Here is a 20924-nt window from a genome sequence, read left to right on the forward strand (position 1 = left end):
AGTACATGTAAATCTCATCATTGTTTTACAATGCATTAATCCCTTTCATTTTATTATAACCCAGTTGTAACTTCTTATTGGATGTCCTAATCATCTCTACTCAACTACATATCCTTATAACAACAGTCGATCAAGATTAGTATGGCCCTGACTAGTGAGTCAGGCTCATTATAAGAATATGGGGTGCATTTTCTAATCCCAATTAGCCTACATTGTGTTTGTATGCGATATGGGTTGAAGGCGAATTGAGATGCATGCGAAGAGAGACTAAACCGTTATAGCGTACAGAAACTCATGAACATATGTGAGTTTAGTTGTACGCCGCTTTTAGCAATATTCCAGCAACATCCCGACGGGGAACACCACAAATGGGCTTCACATGTTGTACCCATGTGAGGAATCAAACCCGGGTCTTCCGCGGCGTGACGAGCGAACGCTTTAACCACTTGGCTACCCAACCGCACGTACATGTACAATTGTACGTATACCTGTTGTTTGTTGTCGGCGCGTTATAAGAGTTAGTGATCAATCCATCTCGTTAATCTAGTGCTGACTGACTGACTGAGTGAGTTTAGTTTTACGCCGCTTTTAGCAATATTCCAGCAATATCACGGCGGGGGACACCAGAAATGGGCTTAACACATTGTGCCCATGTGGGGAATCGAACCCGGGTCTTCGGCGTGACGAGCGAACGCTTTAACCACTTGGCTACCCAACCGCACGTACATGTACAATTGTACGTATACCTGTTGTTTGTTGTCGGCGCGTTATAAGAGTTAGTGATCAATCCATCTCGTTAATCTAGTGCTGAAAGATCACCAGTATTGTTCGCATATTCCAAACCGAAACATGAGTCTCATTAACCTATTCTGACAATGACCTACTTTTCAGCTGATCCGAATGTTCTCGTGTGAATGTGAAAAGAGACAAACAACTCTGGTTACACTGAATTCAAATTCCTTGTTTCTTAAGAAAATGGTATTACAACTGAATTTTAGTTTAAAGGTCACATGCAACCAAAAAATCAAACATAATTAAAACACAATTATCACTTATTCATGACATATAATATACATTGCTGGTTATGAAAAAACATATAAACAAAATTATAAGCGTACAATCGCAAATCAAAAGTGCAATATTGTGTGCTTGGGTTTACTTCCCAAGAAACGAAGCAGCCGGGATACCGAACCCAGTCAGAGCGGGTGGGTGTGCACTCAAGTGTAACGGCTGGCTCATTTGCAGTTGCCCTCACGGCTCATTGTGTGTGTACATATAGAGATGTTGGATTTTGTAAATACATGCTCATTTTTTGTGTGTAACATTTTACAATCAACAGACATCATAACATGTCATGTGTTCAAGTATCACACCTGCCTGTCTGTGTAATTACATAATGTGACAGAGACCGAACTCGGGCCATAAATCAATGCGTTTTGTTTATGGTGTATAGCCTGATTGGTGTTAAGTTCAAATTGCATGTGGTCAGTGATAGCAGCTGTGTATTGAATATTGTTATGAGCAGACAGGCAGGCAGACACACAGGTGTCAATAAAACAAGACATTGAGTTTTGTCTGTGACAACGACATATCTATATCACAGTTAGAAATTCTGTCAACGCTAAATATTGACATTGCTTTTAAGTATCGAACTGAGAAAGTGACTCGGTAAGAAGAACGTGTGGTGAAATAGACAAATGAAATTATATAAACAGTTAAATTACTGTCATAACATATAAAAAGCTCGCGCCTGTGAGATATCAACAAAACATTAGAAAAATAGCTCACACCAAAGCCTTCACCGAGTATTCACCCGACAACCCGCTTCCAAGCTGCGCGAACCTATTTCACTGCGCACGTGCTATGAGCGCAGCCCAGCTGTTGAAACCAGTTTTCCCCAAAGTCGGGGGAAAATTAATGAAACGTTTGAACTCCGATTTCGCGCGGTTTTTTTCATCGCGTTATTTTTCAACTTTATAAGTTGAATTTGCATTTTTGACGCTTTGTTTCGGTAAGTCCATACCGAAATGTATCAGAATCTGCAAAGATGTGTTTTACGTTGCATGTGACATTTAAACTTTAATAACATCGTATTTCTATATTTTATGGCGAGGTTTAGGCAGTATGACCTGAACTAAGAACGCACAACGCACAATGTGATTGATAGAATATCAAGTCCGTACCAGACCGCCAAATGTTTCTAGCGACAGAGCCTCGTTTTGAGATTTCCACGATTTCCATATTTCCGTTTGTCAGAGCACTGTACGACAAAACACGCTGAACGACGTGTTTGCAAGGATTAGAAGGAGCGTATAGTTGCAATATACAAGTGCTTATATGTATCAAATAATGCTGATAAATATGTATGCATCCAGCTGAATGAATTGGTCTAAAAATTCTGGACTGGTTATTGTACTAAAGGTGCGCACCAGGACGGAACCCAGTCAGCAGGAAACGAGACTGTTGCGTAATCAATGTCTTGAGTTGCAGGTAGAACTGCATCCGTTGTGTGTAGGTGTTCAATGACAAATACACACCCAGCCATTCTAACACATCCCTTGCAAAGTATAATTGTATTCAGAATATATAAAATATGTTCAGAGACATTCTGGTCCTGTTGACGTGTGAAAACGTGTACTTTTGTAAATTTTCTCAAATTCTGAATTGGTATTATGTGAACTGAATCAAATATTTGTCATTCTATACATTACTCTTAGATGGTGTAGTATGGGCGGTGATGATAAGAGATGCTATGTATTGAACGATGGGTCCATTCTCATTTCTTGTAATTCACATTTAACAGCCCGAATGCTGTGACAACAAATCAAACAAGGGAGTGCTTTATTTCGAGGATACATTTGGTATGCCCGATCATCTAGGTCCATATATCAATGCCTGATATGAGTACGTGCGCGCGTGTATGTACGAGTATGTGAGTGCGTGCGTGCGTGTGTGTGTGTGTGTGTGTGTGTGAACCTTAACCCCGTGTGCGGTACTGGAAAATGCATATGGGCCCTAATGTTGGAGGCTGGCCCTGTATGCGTTATTCTATGGTTTGTTCAAGTTTGTCGGTCCGACTCAAATACAATCCACGCCATTGCCTGGATCAGTATGGTTGTATGCCACTTTTAGCAATATTCCAGCAATATCATGTAGGGAGATACCAGAAATTTGCTTCCAACATTGTACCCATGGGGAATCGAAAAATGGAGTTCTGGGAAACACTAGACTCCCTCACTGCCCAGTGACGTCACTATATGTCACATGGGCTTCTTCCGTTATTTAAAACTAGAATTTATAGCAGCATTGTTGAAAACGCGCCGATACATCCATTTTACTTTTGATATTATGGCCCAGCACCAGAATACAAAATAATGACTTCAGTTGTCATGGATACCAAAGGACAGGATGAGTTTCTGACAGACATTGAAAGCTGGTTTATCTCATACCAACGTCAGCCATGGGTTCCAGACTCTGCTTGGATTCCTTCAAAAAATAATTCACAAATAACTGCCAGAACAAATTACAAAGCCATTTGTTTTAGTTATTGCAGATTAAGAAGCTCATTTACTGACAGGGTACTTCTGACATTATTATCAATTTACTTTTTAATTTCAGCAAAATTATTTTCCCATTATTAAAAATCAATTGTGGGTATTTCATCTCATTCCATCAACGTTTGATTGCATAAATCATTAATGATTTACAGACCCTGTTATTTCAAACAGATGTTAAGTTATATGATTTCTGTTGTTGCCCACAAAATATTGGTAGGATTTACAAAAAGGGTTACCGTTTTATTATGGTGCATTTTTCTCATATTTTCAAGTTTTAATCAATCTTTCATGCTTTTTTTATTCAACAATAAATGATGACTGCGTCAACTGTTTGGGAACTGTTTTATTTTCATCAAATGATTGATAATACGACAATGAAAGCATACTATATAGTTCCATCAACATGAAACATTTATGTAAAGCAATTGAAATGACGCACACATGATGCTATCCTCAAATTTTAAAAGTATTGAACAAAAACCTATCGGCAACAAATAATTAACAAATTGTATTATTTTACATTTTGCATCGATTATTTCGCAAGCTTTTGTGACAAATGAAATTTTGAAATCCGGAGATTTATGACGAAAGGATGACTTGTCAGCTAACCAATGGGCCCTCCTCAAATGGATACCTGCCTGATGACTAATTATCGGTTTTGGGGGTAATCATCGTAAAACTGAGGTTACAGATAACTGGGATGATTGTATGGGTATGCAGCTTTACTTTTACGTGGGAAAGATTCTAGTGCATGTCATAAGTAGAGGAAAACCTGTCTATTGATAGACTGCTTCATTATTGCAATAGACGAGACGTTCCGGTGTAGATCCTAACACCATTTCAACCGCCTCCGTGGTGTAGTGGTTAGAGCGTCCGCCCGGAGAGCGGAAGGTCGCGGGTTCGATCCCCGGTCGCGTCATACCAAAAGACGTTAAAATATGGTACTTGTTGGTCCCTGTCTGGCGCTCGGCATTAATGGGTACTTCAAGGACTGGTCCACTCGGAGTCAGTATAATGTGTCTGAGTGGGGTATTCATGCTTCACTGCGGCATGGTATCTCAGTGGGCTAGCACTATAAAACCAGCTTAAGTCTGGGCTAGTACAGGCACATACACATACACACGCATGCACGTCGTCATATGAGCGCAATATTCTCAAGCACGACGTTAAACCCAATTTCTCCTCATCTCACCTAACACCATTTGCTTGTAACATATGTTATATTTGGGATTACACTTCCTTAGTAAAGTACAGATTCTAGTACTTTTGATGGGTTGAGTCTCATCTGGGATTCGAACCCACACCCTCAGGTCTGTGCGCTGGCGATTATTTGCCTGACTCTGAAATGTGGGTTCGAATCCCTGATGGTACTCAACCCAACAAAAGTACGAGAATTTGTACTTTGCTAAGAAAGTGTAATCCTAACTATAACATATGTTGGGGCGGTGGGGTAGTCTAGTGGTTAAAGCGTGGGCTCGTCACGCTGAAGACCCGGGTTCGAATCCCCACATGGGTACAATGTGTGAAGCCCATTTCTGGTGTTCCCCCGCCGTGATGTTGCTGGAATATTGCTAAAAGCGGCGTAAAACCAAACTCAGTCAGTCAGTCAGTATAACATATGTTACATCTGACAACTTTCTTAACGGCATAGTGTAATCACCATTTGCTTGATAACGGTCTCAGGATGTACATCAAACGAGAGTTACTCTTCATCATACCAGCTTCCAGTGCCACTGAAAGAAGATATGTTATAAGTACATTTTAAACTATGCATGGTTTCCGACAAGTTTTGGTGAAGGCTGTCTCTTTCACGGATATGTGTGAATCGTTGTAGACAGGTCACATATGTCATTATGTGATAATTGTAGTTGCGGCGAAGGGGTAGCCTAGTGGATAAAGCACTGACTTGTCACGCCGAAGACACGGGTTCGATTCCCCACATGGGTACAATGTGTAAAGTCCATTACTGGTGTCCCCCGCCTGATGTTGCGTAAATGCTAAATGTGGCGTAAAACTACATTCACTCACTCACTCTTTGCAATGCTATTTTTCATGTTCTGTTAATATTTGGATCTACAATGGCCCAAAAAGAAACGCATAGCTGAATTCTGATCTTCAAAGTAGATTGTTTCGAAAAATATGGCATGGAATGACTGTCAATGTTAATATTAAGTGTGAATATAGCCCATACAATTATCCAACGCACGCAAACACAACCTTTGGTGATTATTCGCCAAATCACAGCACCTTGAAAAAATCCCCGAATAATCTGCATGTAGAAAAATCTGAAAGCATGATGCACGTGCAAATACGGGATCTGAATCTTGATACTGATGGGTATAAAAAGCTAGCAGTCCTGTTGCGATTCATTCTCCGAAATTCTGTATATGGGACCCTCAAGATGCCACGACTAAACGAAGAAAGCAGAAACAGAGCCATTGGACACTTGGAAGCTGGAGAAAGCCAGTCATCAGTTGCCAGACATCTAAACGTGAGGCGGAGTACGATTTCCCGTCTCTGGCAGCGCTACACGCAGCACAACTCGACCAGAGATCGTCCTAGGAGTGGGAGACCAAGGGTGACAACTCCAGCGCAAGACCGCTTCATCCGGGTGTTTCATCTGCGAAATCGGACCGTCACTGCAGCGTACACCGCCGACAATGTTCCTGCACAAACCATCAGGAATCGCCTAAGAGAGCATGGAATCCGACCGATGCGACCACATACAGGACCTGTTCTGCGACACCACCATCGTCGTGCACGTCTTCAATGGAGCAGGAACGTTCGGCCATGGACCCTCTTGAACTGGAGGAGGATCTGGTTCAGCGACGAGTCGCGGTTTCTGCTGTATCGACATGATGGCAGGATGCGGATTTACAGACGTCGAAATGAAAGATATGCTCCACAGTGTGTTCGTGAGGTCGACAGACACGGCGGCGAAGGTGTAATGATGTGGGCAGGCATATCTGTGAATGGCAGAAACGAGCTGGTGCATGTCCAAGGGAATATGAATGCTGTGCGCTATCGTGATGAAATCCTGGAACGTCATGTTATTCCCGTAATTGACGCTAGAAGAGAAATGTTCCAGCATGACAACGCAAGAACGCATACAGCACGCATTACAACAGATTTCCTTACCATCAACAACATTACAGTTCTTCCATGGCCTTCAAAATCTCCGGATCTTAACCCAATTGAACATTTGTGGGACCAATTGGATCAACGTGTACGGCGCCGACAGCCGCAACCACAGACACGTCAACAGCTTGTCGATGCGTTACAGGATGAGTGGAGAAGAATCCCACAACGGCGGATCCGACGTCTTATACAGTCTATGCCAGGCGATGCAGACCAGTGATTGAGGCTCGTGGTGGTCACACCAGATACTGACTTTGTGACTGTGCCATCAAAAACAGAGACTCTCAATACCACTGTGAATTACTGTTTGTTTTTGGATACACAAGTCCCAATACCTGTGTGAATTTTTATTGCTCTATTATCATTACTATTTGTGTAATTTAAGTTATTAAAGCAGCACTGGTAACACTGGATTTTCACCTATGCGTTTCTTTTTTGGGCCAGTGTATTTGTTCTTTTGTCTTTTGCTATCTATCTATCTATCTATCTATCTAGTATCTATCTATCTATCTATCTATAAAATATTTGTTGAGCGCTAGGATCTGGTAGAACCACCCAAAAGCGCTACACTGAGCAAGGAACTGGCAGTTGACAAAATTGTCAAAGGTCCCTGTTAATTGAGGAACACTGTATGCCTTTCCGGGAAATGTATGTCTTTAGATTTGCTTTGAACGAACGCTGACAGTTCATGATGTGACCTCAGGCTGAATGGCAGACTGTTCAACATCTGTCTCCAAATGTTCTGGTTTTGTTGGAGGGGACACAGAGAAGCAGTTGATCTTATGACCGCAGCTGTCGTATTGCCTGGCAGAGTTTATTTACTGAGGTCTGCGAGATATGCTTGAGCGAGTCTATGTAGACATTTGAACACCATCACTAGTATTTTGGAACCAATCATGTATGTCACAGGTATCCAGTGGAGCTGATGCAGTGATGTATTCCCTTCCTCCAGTGCGCATGGTGGCTCTTGCTGCTCTATTGTGGACTCTGGGCGGTTTCTTAATTAGAGAATCCGGGTGAGGTGAGGTGAGGTGAAATTGGGTTTAACGTCGTGCTTGAGAATATTTCGCTCATATGACGACGTGCATGCGTGTGTATGTGTATGTGCAGCTGCTTGTACTAGCCCAGACTTAAGCTGGTTTTATAGTGCTAGCACACTGAGATACCATGCCGCAGTGACTGACTGACTGACTGAGTTTGGTTTTACGCCGCTTTTAGCAATATTCATTACACTGATTCAGAGCTGACCAAATCCCCACTTGTACCCATTAATGCCAGAGCCGCCAGGCCTTGTTGTACCAAATGCAAGCGCCGAGCCATATTTTAACGTCTTTTAACGCGTATCACGCGGCCGGGGATCGAACTCACGACCTTCCGCTCTCCGGGCGGACGCTCTAACCACTACACCACGGAGGCGGTTTTTGGATCATTTGGTTGCAGATATCTGAGAATCATGCTGATCTTATACTGAACTGTTTTTCGCGATCTTTTCTCAACACGCACATTGACAGTGAACATTACTCCGAAAGGGTCTGATATTATTGAGTGGTCAAGGCTGATGTTCTTGACTGTCAGATGATTTTTACGCACAGACAAGGTCAAGGATATGTCCATGTATATGGGTGGGCCCCCTGATGACTTGTAGCAAATTATGTGATTCCAGGAGGGATATAGATTGCCGGGTATCCTTGTTGCGTTTAACGTCAAGGTGATAGTTGAGATCTCCACAGATTAATAGCCGACCAGAATTCCTATTTGGGGGTCTATAAACTGAGATCAAATTCAGATTCTGGTTAATCGATGTGTGTGGTAACATTTCAAAGGAAGTCTGATCCCTGCCAAGGTTGAGTTGACGACATGACAGCCTGTCACTATATACCGCACCGACACCGCCGCCTTTTCTGTATCTCCTGGCTATGTGGGTGCATCTGTTGCCTTTAGGTACAAGCTTGGAGGTCGTGACATTGTCAACGTCGCCATTAGTCAACCAGGTTTCCGTGATTGTTAACATATCCGAGTTATTAAAGAGGACAAGTTCAGAAAGTGACTGGGCTTTATCGTTGTCACGGGTGTCAGTTTTGACAGATCTAGCAATAAGTGGACATATTTTGAGAACATGGTCCTTGTAGGTCTTTTGAACACTTTTGTCTGGTGGTGCTTTTTTAGCCCCAGCTGTCTTGACTCCGCCCCGGCCTCCACGGTGAGTCCGTTTAACACTACAAATTCCAAGGTATCTAAGAGCATGGAGAGTACTCACGGGAATATTTCTGATTTCTTCATTTTGTGATAGCGGGAACAGGGGTGAATATGACAGCTTAGTTAGTAACAACATCTACACAGACTGTCGTATTGAGTACTCCATGTTAGGTGAAAATTGGAAAAACTATTGTCAATCACTGAAGTACACTGTATAGCTGAGAACAATAGGCTAAGCCTGAGACAGTCACTCGGTTTGGGTCTTGATTGGTCATGTTGGAGTTGATTTGAAATCTTGAATCTGTTTTCATAATAACGTCAAAATGGAAAATATTTTTTACAAATTTAATTAAAAGGAAAGAGTCCACAGTACTTCTTGGATAACCATACCACATTTCAGTCAGATCTGAGACCTATGTCACAAGATGTTCAACAGACCAGTCAGAGCTCATGTTTGATGTGGTGCCCATGTGATGCCTGATTGCATAGAACCTGAGGTGTGTTGATGCTGAGAGGAAGCCGAATAAAGGTTTTGAGGAAGACATGTGACATCATGTTGTCAGTCGTACATGATATCAAGAATTGACAAACAATAGTTTTTCTCGCTGATGAATAAAATGACCTGTTATGACCATTATATCCTACTCCTGTAACCCATGCTTCTAAGAGGCGACTAACGGGATCGGGTGTTCAGGCTCGCTGAAAAATAGTACCACCAAAAACACCCTCAAAAACAACAAACAAAGCCCTGAAAGATTTGCAGATGCGACCTAAAAATCAGTGATGACACCCGGTGTTCGTGCATTTCCTGCTCCACCCACGACGTGCATCTATATAGAACAAATACGACACAGTGGCACTTAGTGGTTAAAACTCCATGCGACCCGTGGCGGTCCGGGTTAGAATTGATCTTTAGTATCCCATGCTTGTCGTAAGAGGCGACTAACGGGATTGGGTGGTCAGGCTCGCTGGCTTGATTGAAACATGTCATCGGTTCCAAATTGCACAGATCGATGCTCATGCTGTTGATCACTGGATTGTCTGATCCAGACTCGATTATTTACAGACCGCCGCCATATAGGTGGAGTGCGGCTTAAAACTAAACTCACTCACTGTAAAAGATCAACCTTTATTACGATTATTGTACACAAGTCCAGGTAACACGCTGAATATGGATATTCAGCTGTTTCTTTGCTCATCATTTTACAAATCCGAATACGAAGTACCTGAACAAGCAATGATGTTCATAATACAGGATGGTAACAAGTCGATGGAACTTTGTTTGAATCAATGACATTTGATAAAATATTAATGAGATACAGTTCTGGTAACTGAATACAATTGAAACATTTTATGGTATTAGAAAGATATTATCTTTCATAATGTTTGCAGAATGATATGTTTTAAAACATGTTAAATTTTCCTTTCAATATCGGATGCTATTCCATGTTAGTGACGTTTTAGTTGATATGGGATGTTTTATGTCTCTTCGATTAATATATTATTGACGGAAATGTCACATTTCAGTGAGTATTTGAGTGAGTGAGTGAGTGAGTTCAGTTTTACGCCGCACTAAGGAATATTTAAACTATATGGCGGCGGTCTGTAAATAATCGAGTCTGGACCAGACAATCCAGTGATCAACAGCATGAGCATCGATCTGTGCAATTGGGAACCGATGACCTGTGTCAACCAAGTCAGCGACCCTGACCACTCGATCCCGTTAGTCGCCTCTTACGACAAGCATGGGTTGCTGAAGGTACATTCTAACCCGAACCTTCACGGGTTACTCATTTGGGATACGATGACCTGTGTCAACCAAGTCAGCGACCCTGACCACTCGATCCCGTTAGTCACCTCTTACGACAAGCATGGGTTGCTGAAGGTACATTCTAACCCGAACCTTCACGGGTAACAGACATTCCACGCGTCTTGCCATGTACAACTTATGTGAAACACTTGTCCTTGTTGTCAATCAACCCTAGAAATAACTCACCTTTTGCTGTTGAAGTGGTAAGTTATCACCAATGTCAATCATGAAGAAGTGAACGAATTCATCTATATTGGCATTTATTAAATGTATTTTTACATTAAACATATATGTATATATGCAAATATGAAAATGGAAATATGAGCAGAAAATACTGTTTAAAAACTTCATTTATATATACATGGTTATTTACACTTAAATCAACTGTTGTATATATACATATTGAATGGCGTCATCGTCAAAGGCAACAGTGCTAATGGGTTATCTCCCTTCCGGAAGAAGGCACATCTGGACCTTGGTACTTCCAGCAAATAAGGACACCTATCAATCGGCGATGATTGATGTGGGGATATTTGATTTGAAATAACGATCAACCAAAGACTGTACATTTAAAAAGATTGACATATTTCAACAATAATGCTAAACAGTGTTCATCTTTGGAAACTTGAGGAGTGGAGTGAGCAATGTTGTTTTACCAATAATCTACCTCAGATAGAATGACTGAGACTGCATTTGCTCCAGTTGCATTGAATAACAGGTACACTGATCCCGGCGACATTTGCCTGGCCTGGATGTACCCCGGATGTGTTCCGAGTGTACCACGGGTCACCCCGGATACAATTGACCTTGACTGGTTGACCTTGAGTGCATGAATTGATACATTGACCTCCGAGGCATTGGTCAGGAGAACATCTAATCTAAGATTCATTGACCGAGGGTGTATTGATGTCGGATTCATTGACCGAGGGTGTATTGATGTCGGTTTCATTAACCAGAGTGTATTGGCCTCGGATGCATTGGACACAGACGCATTGACCTTGGGGATGCATTGGACACAGATGCATTAACCTTGGGGATGCATTGGACACAGATGCATTAACCTTGGGGATGCATTGGACACAGACGCATTGACCTTGGGGATGCATTGGACACAGATGCATTGACCTTGGGGATGCATTGGACACAGATGCATTAACCTTGGGGATGCATTGGACACAGATGCATTAACCTTGAGAACAATGAAATCAGATGCATTGACCACGGAAAAATTGAAAGCAAAATGCATTGATCGAGGGTGTTATGACCATGGGTGCATAGACATACATTACATTAACTCCGGATGTTAGTACACGCCAGAACAACGCAAATATATAAACATATTCAAGAGGACCTTCAGAGTTTAATTAATGTGCAATAAATACGATATCGTAATATCAAGTCTTGTCAATTTACACACTATATGCTTCAGAGAGGTCAGTGAGTATTAGTGGTATGGGGGAAGGGTGATTGCTGTAGAGGTCCAATCATTGCATAGATTTACTGTGATCACAGGGAAACACATGACGTCAGCAGGATATAATGATCATGCGCTGGATATACAGGAAGCTACAGGGTTTTAGCGCATCTTGACGTAAGGATCTTGCCAAATGTTCAAATAGAACAGTAACCTACGAAGTTGCGATTCCCTACTCCAGGGTCCAACGTTGACGTAATTTTGTCAGCGTCGGTTAAAAGTAAAAGAGGTAGTGTAGTTTGTTAATAGTTTGTGGTTAATGATAATAGGCACTACATGTTTGTATCATATATTTGTTACACCAATATCACTCATTTGAGACATTATTATAATACCAAGTTATCTCCCCTTGAAAGGCTTTAATACTCCGTTAATGAGACACGAGACATATATATATATTGTGCTATACAGTTCAATGCACAATTAAATATTACCGGACATTAGGGTCGGTGACAAAGGTCATGTATATGAGCATATATCACAGAATGTGAAAATTAGAGACAATTACGAAATCAGGAGGGGATTGAACGACTGGAGGAATGGGGTGAAGGGAAAGGGGGTTGGTTGGGTGGACCCCAGACCTAATAGCCTGGGTCTGCGTATAGGCGGCGTATCCAAGCCATCAGATCTCTTCGTCCTATATCTACTCTATCTCGTCATTTCTGATTACATTACTCTAATCAATGTCTCTACAATGTACAAAACAGTCACCTACATCTCATCCACACACATATTGCATAGCGGCATCACTCGAGATCTTCCAACAGAGTTATCTCCCCGTAGTGCCAGGAATGTTCATGACGTAAATATCTGTGACCTTGAACTTCTTATCACCTGTATGATTATTCCTTCATTAATGGAAGCATCAAAACTCTTTCATCTCGTCATGACTATTGTAACCATCTTGAAGCAGCTCACGACCACACAACTGTTAGTCCCAGAAAATCAGGAAGTTACTTTGGTATTCTTTTGACGTCAGGATCCAGGGACGTCATTTCTTTATCTGCAGGAAAGTATCTAATGACGTTAAAACCTGGATACGCCTGACTTTGTCATGGAATGGCAGTATACGGTAAAAGATGTGACGTCATCACATTTTGTTCGTAACGTAATTATGACGTCATTTAATTGTTCCTACACATCACCAAGTATGACGTCATTAAAGTCTCGTCTCCCACGCTTCCTGGTCCTCGTTGTAGAGTGTCATGATGTTGTCATGGTAGAATACCACTGCATTGTTGGTGAACCCAGCACGTTCACTTCCGGGACGACCATTTCGCAACTGTAACATATACCACGTACAATGAAAAGCGAAATTACAATCATCTCACCTACAGCAATGACCGTGTTTTCCACAGCTTCTAGAAATGAAAATGAACATCAATGTTTCGTTCAACACGACTATTTTACCCAGGAAACCAGTTGAGATAAAAATATAAACTAATGGTTAAACGAGTTTAATGACTATAGTCTGTTTGCGGTGTAAACGTACCGATGAATTCCACTTTAAACAAAATGTAAATCAAATAAAGTGAAATTAAGATTGCGAATCCTCATAATTTTACCATGCCATTTCAATATTTAAATCTCAGATATTTATTTAACTTAGGATAAAAGTTGTTTAACAGACGATCATAATTTCAAATCGGTATTATTGGTTTGTATTACAAGGGGTATGCACATTAAATGAAACACCGAGAACAAGGAGGGTTGGTCTAAGTTAACACTCATCACGTACCGCACGTGCATTTGTTTCACTGTTCCAACTACTGCGCTTACCCCCTTGTAATATACAAACCAATATAAGCGATTTGAAACAATGATCGTTTGTTAAACAACTTTTTTCCTAAGTTGAATAAAAATCTAATATTTAATTTTTAAATTGGCAAGGTAGAAATATGAGGATTCGCAATCTGAATTTCACTGTATTCGATTTACATTTTTGTTTAAAGTGAAATTCAACGGTACGTTTTCACTGCAAACAGACTATAAGGTCTCATAACGTTTTTATACATGCCATATACATGAGAATAGAACAGGCTGTAGGTAATTATAACAGCTGTACACAATACAACAACGCATTTAATTAAATATAAATATAACAGAGATATGTATAATGGAAGTGGAGAATCCATTTTATTTAGATATAAAGAGATACCTCATCTCCAGATAGGAGCTCGAGATAAAAGTCTCTGTTTTCTCTGATACAGATTTCACTGGGTACGGAATGCTCACTGCAAGGTATAATAGCGGTCTACTTGTACAAACGGTCTATCACCCTTTATGTTTAACACTTCTGTTTAGGTACCCCCCACGGTATATGTAGAACTATGTAGCTATACTATAGCAAGTACAACCATACTACGAGTATTGCTGGGTACTACTGTTGGCCATGCATCTCTCGTAATGGAGCACTGAAGAATAAGCCGTTGGTATGAAGAATAACTGTACGATACAACACTACTCCACTGAGGAAAGGACGAGGTAGGATAGCAAGACAATGAACAGTGTACAGACAATATATAAATGGTTGAGTGAGTGAGTGAGTTTGGTTTTACGCCGCACTCAGCAATATTCCATCTATATGGCGGCGGTCGGTAATTTATAGAGTCTGGACCAGACAATCCAGTGAGCAACAGCATGGACATCCATCTACGTAATGTGGGATACTATGATAGGTAAAATAAGTGAGTGAGTTTAGTTTTACGCTGCACTAAGCAATATTCCAGCTATAAGGCGGCGGTTTGTAAATAATCGAATCTGGACCAGACAATCCAGTCAGCAACAAAACAAAATGAGCATCGATCTACGCAATTGGGATACGATGACATTACACTGTCATGTGTGAACCAAGGCAACGAGCCTGACTGACTGACTGACTGAGTTTGGTTTTAAGCCGCTTTTAGCAATATTCCAGCAACATCACGGCGGGCAACGAGCCTGCCCACCAAATACCGTTATTCGCCTCTTACGACAAGCATGGGTTACTGAGGATCAGTTCTCAACAGGATCTTCACTGGTATAAAATGGTTGATACCATACTGACGTTTTACATTACATTGTAAGGACAGACGGAAGAGAAGAATCCCTCCACATTTACTCATTGACATCGCATAAAATCCCGAGAGGCTTACTGCGATTACCTGATTTTTAAAATGATATTATGTTATATTAATTACGTGTCATTCCAGGGATGACGGTTGTCATTAAAGTGGTTAATCAACAAGTTAGGTTTGGTAGTATTGAACTCATTAGAAAACGACGGTCGCTGCCTGTCTGTTACGTCATTATTTTGATTTCTTCAGAAACCATTTTAGAGGCGAGTTAAGCGGGTTAGATGTCAAAGTGTGATATCACCTGAAAAACAACCAGAGTTTGTCAACAACACCTAGCCAGGTTCCGTCTATCGTTACCGCTGTCTGCACCGACTGTTGGCTTTGCATTTTAAACTGTGATTGGTCGACTGGTGCGAGGTGATACTGTTTTACGTCTTTTCTAAACAAATCCCCGAAAACGCCCAGTCACGTGACAGAACGGGGCGCCATAACGTGGTCGAAATATTTTATCCACAAGGGGATTCGAACCTCGGTTTGCAGGCTGGCGATCTAACCCTTTGACCTCAAATATATCACCTGACATCTCGCAGACGGATCCCAGCTAAATACGTGCGGACAACTGACACAGCTTAACTGTTGATAGACTGGAAGGTATGATCCCCCATGTATTGAATATGTATCACATTTACTGCTATCATCACAGTCGGAGCATATTGCCTTGCGGAACGGACATCAGGAACCAGTTTAATGCAAAATTCATAACTTGTGCATCTAACTACCAATACAAATCACGTGATTACAACGACGGGTTAGTGAAGGGTGTTTGTTCTTCGTCTGATTCAGGCAGTCTGGCATTTGACACACAGGATACTTGCTTTTAAAGTGGGATGTTAATAGAATAGGCAAAAGAAATGCTGAAAATAAGCAAGTAAAATTCAGAATAAAAGTTTAGTTCCTTTCAGTGTCATAACGCCTGACGTACGTAACGACGCCCACTTTGAGCAACGTCATGTGCGACGTGACGTATTGCGTGAATCAGCGAAGGGGAGTTAGTGCTACGACATACACCAGGTTCGACTACGATACTTACACCATCAAGTCTTGCACACCACTTACTCAAAGTGATGTGGTTCGTTGCTAAACAAATAAGGAATGTGACGTCATGCATTGTATACAATGAAAGGGAGGTAACTGTACCAGAACAGACCAGGTGGCTTTGGGAAGCGGTGAAGGCATTTGGGAGATCGAAACAGAATGTCGATTTCGAATTTCATTGAAGGATTTTTTCGTTTCTCTGCTTTCCAGAATAATGATTAATGAACATTTAGATTTCTACATATACTGAAGGTCAAAAGAAAATATGCACCCATGTCCTATCGTGGCTACCCATGGAGTAAACAACGGTTATTCGATGATGAAATATATAAACGATAGTTTTGGACCACAAGTCCAACGTTTCGACAATTATTTTCAGCCTTGAAATGCTTTGAAAATCTTTGTGAATTTTCAAGAAAGTACCTTTTACTTTTTTGCCAAATCCATTTTCAAAGAAAATACTGTCGGTTTTCCGACAGCATTGTATCAACTGTATTGTGATGTAGTGATCACCACGTGTAGGTCTCATATAATCAGTCTCACATTGTTTTGTCAAACAGTATCTATAATATCATTCCCTTCCTGCACTGCCTGGTCTGATCATATGTATGTCTCCACTAATATCCCATGCTTGAAGTCAAGCGTGAACATCCGGGAAAGATGGTTGGAATGTATGCGAGTGAGTGTTGTTTTACGCCGTATTTCAGCCATATCACCGAGGAGGACAAACCGAGTTTGTATTTCACCCTGAGAAACAAACCCGGGTCGTTGATGTGGTGAGCAAAGGCTTAACCACTTTCCCCCGGCACTCCTCCTTGAGGTTCACATTTCCAACCATCTTGTTCCACGAAATGACAAAGCATGAAGTGCCCGTCACAACTGCAAACGCACAAACAGGAAAATAACCTCGCTATCTTGTCGGATCGCCATGCATCTAGCGCTGTACTACAAGCATCTGTGCGCAGGATTGAGGGCGGGAGGGAGATGTGAAACACAGGTGGCTGACTGTGCGAGGATAATAATTCCGGCTATCACCTCGAACAGGTAAACCCGGGGATGATAGTGTGAGCACCGACCCACGTGTTACTGTTGTTTTCCACCGCAGTCAACAATATTTCAGATGTTTGATGGTGGCTTGTATCTATCCGAGTGGTTGACAACTGGTGGTTGACAAGCAACGCTTATTTGGCCGGCGCACGATGATGGTTACACTGTAACCATCCGATCCTCATTTCAGTCAAATGTCACGCTGTGTTGCTGGGCTGCTTTTCCCATCGAAACCAAGGGGAATCCCGATAACGGAATCCCATACAACAATACGCAAATCCCTCCAAATTCGAAGGATACAGCAATCAACCCGAGGAATACCCAAGGGAGTCAACCCGCCAGTATAATACAAACCCAAGTCAAACCTGAGACATCCCCATACCAGACAATTACCAATCAAAACAAAATATCAAATGATAGAGGCCATTTTGACCACCTAATACCCGGTGAACTCGGCAGGGTGGTAGGGTGGCATGGCAGCGTTGTAGAAGACATCAGACACATTTGGGTTTGAATCTAACACGCGTTAGCTACGTCAATAAACACAAGTACAGCATCCATCATGTTGATATCAATATCTACAACATTCATCACACACTCTCTACCCTTTGTTGCCGAGCAACATTCGACATTGACACGGACATCTACTGCAAGACATGTTCAGAATCGTCTACACATAATCCACGCATTCCAAAGGCGTGTAACTCTAAAGAACTAATTGGGCGCTTTAGAAGTCTGCGCCACCGATGCCATAAGGCAAACAGAACGTGCACTAATGACGGAACATCTAGACACAATCTACATCTACATCCAGTCAACCCCCATTACACCCACTACTGAGAAAAATCAGTCAAGGTTAATCAAGAAAAAAACACTCTCGCAAGTTACCCAGAAACCCATCAACTTCCCTGTTGACTTTTTGTCGTCTGGCATTGCCAAGCAATACGTTATTCTCCAAACTGACTGCGTCACACATGTGGACTTCACCTCTACCCTCATCCAAAACATTATCCATGGGTATAGATAATCATCTCCAAATAGACCCTACCATATTCCAGCTTACCATCCAATCACATTACACACATCCCTATCCATCGTGCATGCCCCCAATCCCCTCCTCATCTCATCACATCCCTCTCCCCGTGTTCAGAGTAACCAGCTCACCTGATCTCTAGGTAGTGTGTCGGTCATGTCGTATCTGACGGGCGCGTCTTTTCCGTTTTCGTTGCTCTCGGGAACCGCCATTTTGTTGTCGTAGGCGTATTCGTGAGGAGAGTCAGCCCAGGTGCGCCTGTAGCCGATGTCGTCGGGATCTTCCTCCATCCTGTACTTCTGCCGTGTGTGACGGCGGGAACACTGAAGGAAACACAATTTTGGTAACTCCAGTGTAAAACTCAAAAGGCGTACCAAGGGCGGCGGGTTAAGTATTATCGTAGTAGGAGTAGGACTGCACGGTATTACCGATGTACCTGTATATCACAATAAGCATTTCAAACGATACGCATTACAATATTCTTCTGACACCCGGTATTTTTGGTAAAGACCATATATGGAGTTTTGTGATCATCTTTGTAGTTTAAATTAAAATCTACAGACTTTCATTCAGAACAAATGTTTTCCTTCGTTATTCAATGATAGAGAGGCATATTGTATTGTGTAATACTATATACATTGTATAAAACAGAACACAGAATCCCTGACTATGCAACCTAATTTTGTGATTGCAGTTATCAGAACCACAACATGTTGCTTAAGAACTTATAATTAGTGTCACTCACTGTCAAACACTTAAGTTCCCAATATATCGCGGTATGTATCGCAATACGAATACCCAAATCGCAATATATTGCAATACAATTTATTTGGCAATAGGTATAAGTATTTTCTAAGTGTTGTATTCGTGGTTGGACGTAAAGACATATGATATTTATTGGCAGGAAAATGGCAATATTACGCTTCCATGGAAGTCATCTAAAATGGAGTGAGTGAGTGAGTTTAGTTTTATTCCTCACTCAGCAATATTCAAGCTATATGGCGGCGGTCTGTAAATAATCGAGACCAGACAATCCAGTGATCAATAGCATGAGCATCGATCTGCGCAATTGGGAACCGATGACATGTGTCAACCAAGTCAGCGAGCCTGACCACCCGATCCCGTTAGTCGTCTCTTACGACAAGCATGGGTTACTTAAGGAACATTTTAACCCGGACCTTCAACGGGTTTAAATCTTCTGATAACATCGTGCAGGATACATCACAGTGATATGTGTTGAAAGTAGTTCGACCTTGGGAACCTTATTTGGTATTATGCAATACGGTGTAAAGTTTTTTTTATATCAGTAACAGTGTTCAGTCTGAAAAAGAAAGAGATGGCAGGTGTCCCCAACTGACCAGGACGCAGATCATGAAGATGAGGAAGATGAGGAGGATGGAGCCGCACACGATGACGGCGATAGCCCAGTTGGGGAATTCGTCTTGGGGGACAGGTGTTGGAGCAGGTGTCGTTGTCGTTGGTGGCGCCGTTGTCCTCGGTACCACTGCAAGGATTGACGTTAGAGAATGAACGAAGGCAAGACAAACCATGCCATGACTGACATGAGGTGAGGTGAGGGAGTGAGTTTAGTTATACGCCGCACTCAGCGGTAGTCTGTAAATAATCGAGTCTGGACCAGACAATCCAATTCCAACAGCATGAGCATCGATCTACGCATTTGGGAAACGATGACATGTGTCAACCAAGTCAGCGAGCCTGACTACCCGATCCCGTTAGTCGCCTCTTACGACAAGCATAGTCGCCTTTTGTGGCAAGCATGGGTTGCTGAAGACCTATTCTACCCCGGATCTTCAAGGGTCGACTGACAAAAGAGAATTAAGAGAAGATAGTGACGAATCGGGTATTGCAAGTATGATAACACAGACAATATTAAACATTTGACCATCCAGGATGAAGATCCAGGATCATGATACATGATTCAAACATGTCTCCCTTCAGATATTTGTAAAATGACTGTCGAATCTGGTCATTTGTTGTGATGGAGGCGTACATCCAACGTTCCTCACCTTCATGGCTAACGGTAGCGTTGTTGATGGTGTAGTTGCCCAATTTGTTGCCGTCACTGAGTCCGTCTAAGAAAGCTTTTGTTACACTGTCGCCGGTCACGTTGTTGCTGCTGTTGAACTCCGCCGTGTAACTGACGACGATGCTGCCTTGGCTAGAGACATACAAGGTTAAATAACATTGAGAGATTATAGGCATTGAATATGGTTTTACGTCGCTTTCAGCACTTATCTCAGACATTCACCACTTCGGCAAAATCATATATGATGCTTACAAACACGAAATCAAAGGTTTCTTGCGTGTCCAAGGGACGTAACTCTTCACGGCCAATTGCAGCGCTTCATACTATTTGGCACAGTGGTTCGAATCATTTTGTGGACAATATTTTTAGAAATACAAATCTAGATCACCTGAATGTCATGACGGAGATCCCCTGGTACAGTCCCTTCAGACTACTGGTCATGTACAGGCCATCCAGCTGGAACAACAAGGG

At 41.9% G+C, this 20924-nt stretch overlaps 1 protein-coding gene across 7 annotated transcripts in view; it reads right to left on the reverse strand.

Moving 5' to 3' along the window:
• Positions 1-10944: 10944 nt before the first annotated feature.
• LOC124265050 (uncharacterized threonine-rich GPI-anchored glycoprotein PJ4664.02-like) overlaps positions 10945-20924 on the reverse strand; it is a 56933-nt gene continuing 46953 nt past the window's right edge. For 4 of the 7 annotated variants that reach the window (XM_046699843.1, XM_046699844.1, XM_046699845.1 and 1 more), the window contains 6 exons: positions 20842-20909; positions 20434-20585; positions 19765-19910; positions 18538-18729; positions 11827-13457; positions 10945-11698 (listed from right to left, as the gene is read on the reverse strand). In XM_046699843.1, the coding sequence (XP_046555799.1) occupies positions 13335-13457; positions 18538-18729; positions 19765-19910; positions 20434-20585; positions 20842-20909 (681 nt within the window). In that variant the 3' untranslated portion in view covers positions 10945-11698; positions 11827-13334. Of the gene's footprint in view, positions 11731-11826; positions 13458-16321; positions 16369-18537; positions 18730-19764; positions 19911-20433; positions 20586-20841; positions 20910-20924 lie in introns of those variants that run through there. The other 3 variants (XM_046699841.1, XM_046699842.1, XM_046699846.1) reach the window with 3 other exon arrangements.

The sequence above is a fragment of the Haliotis rubra genome, unplaced genomic scaffold, assembly GCF_003918875.1.
Source record: "Haliotis rubra isolate DU_JTF1 unplaced genomic scaffold, ASM391887v1 Scf96, whole genome shotgun sequence".
Classification (NCBI taxonomy): Eukaryota; Metazoa; Mollusca; class Gastropoda; order Lepetellida; family Haliotidae; genus Haliotis; species Haliotis rubra.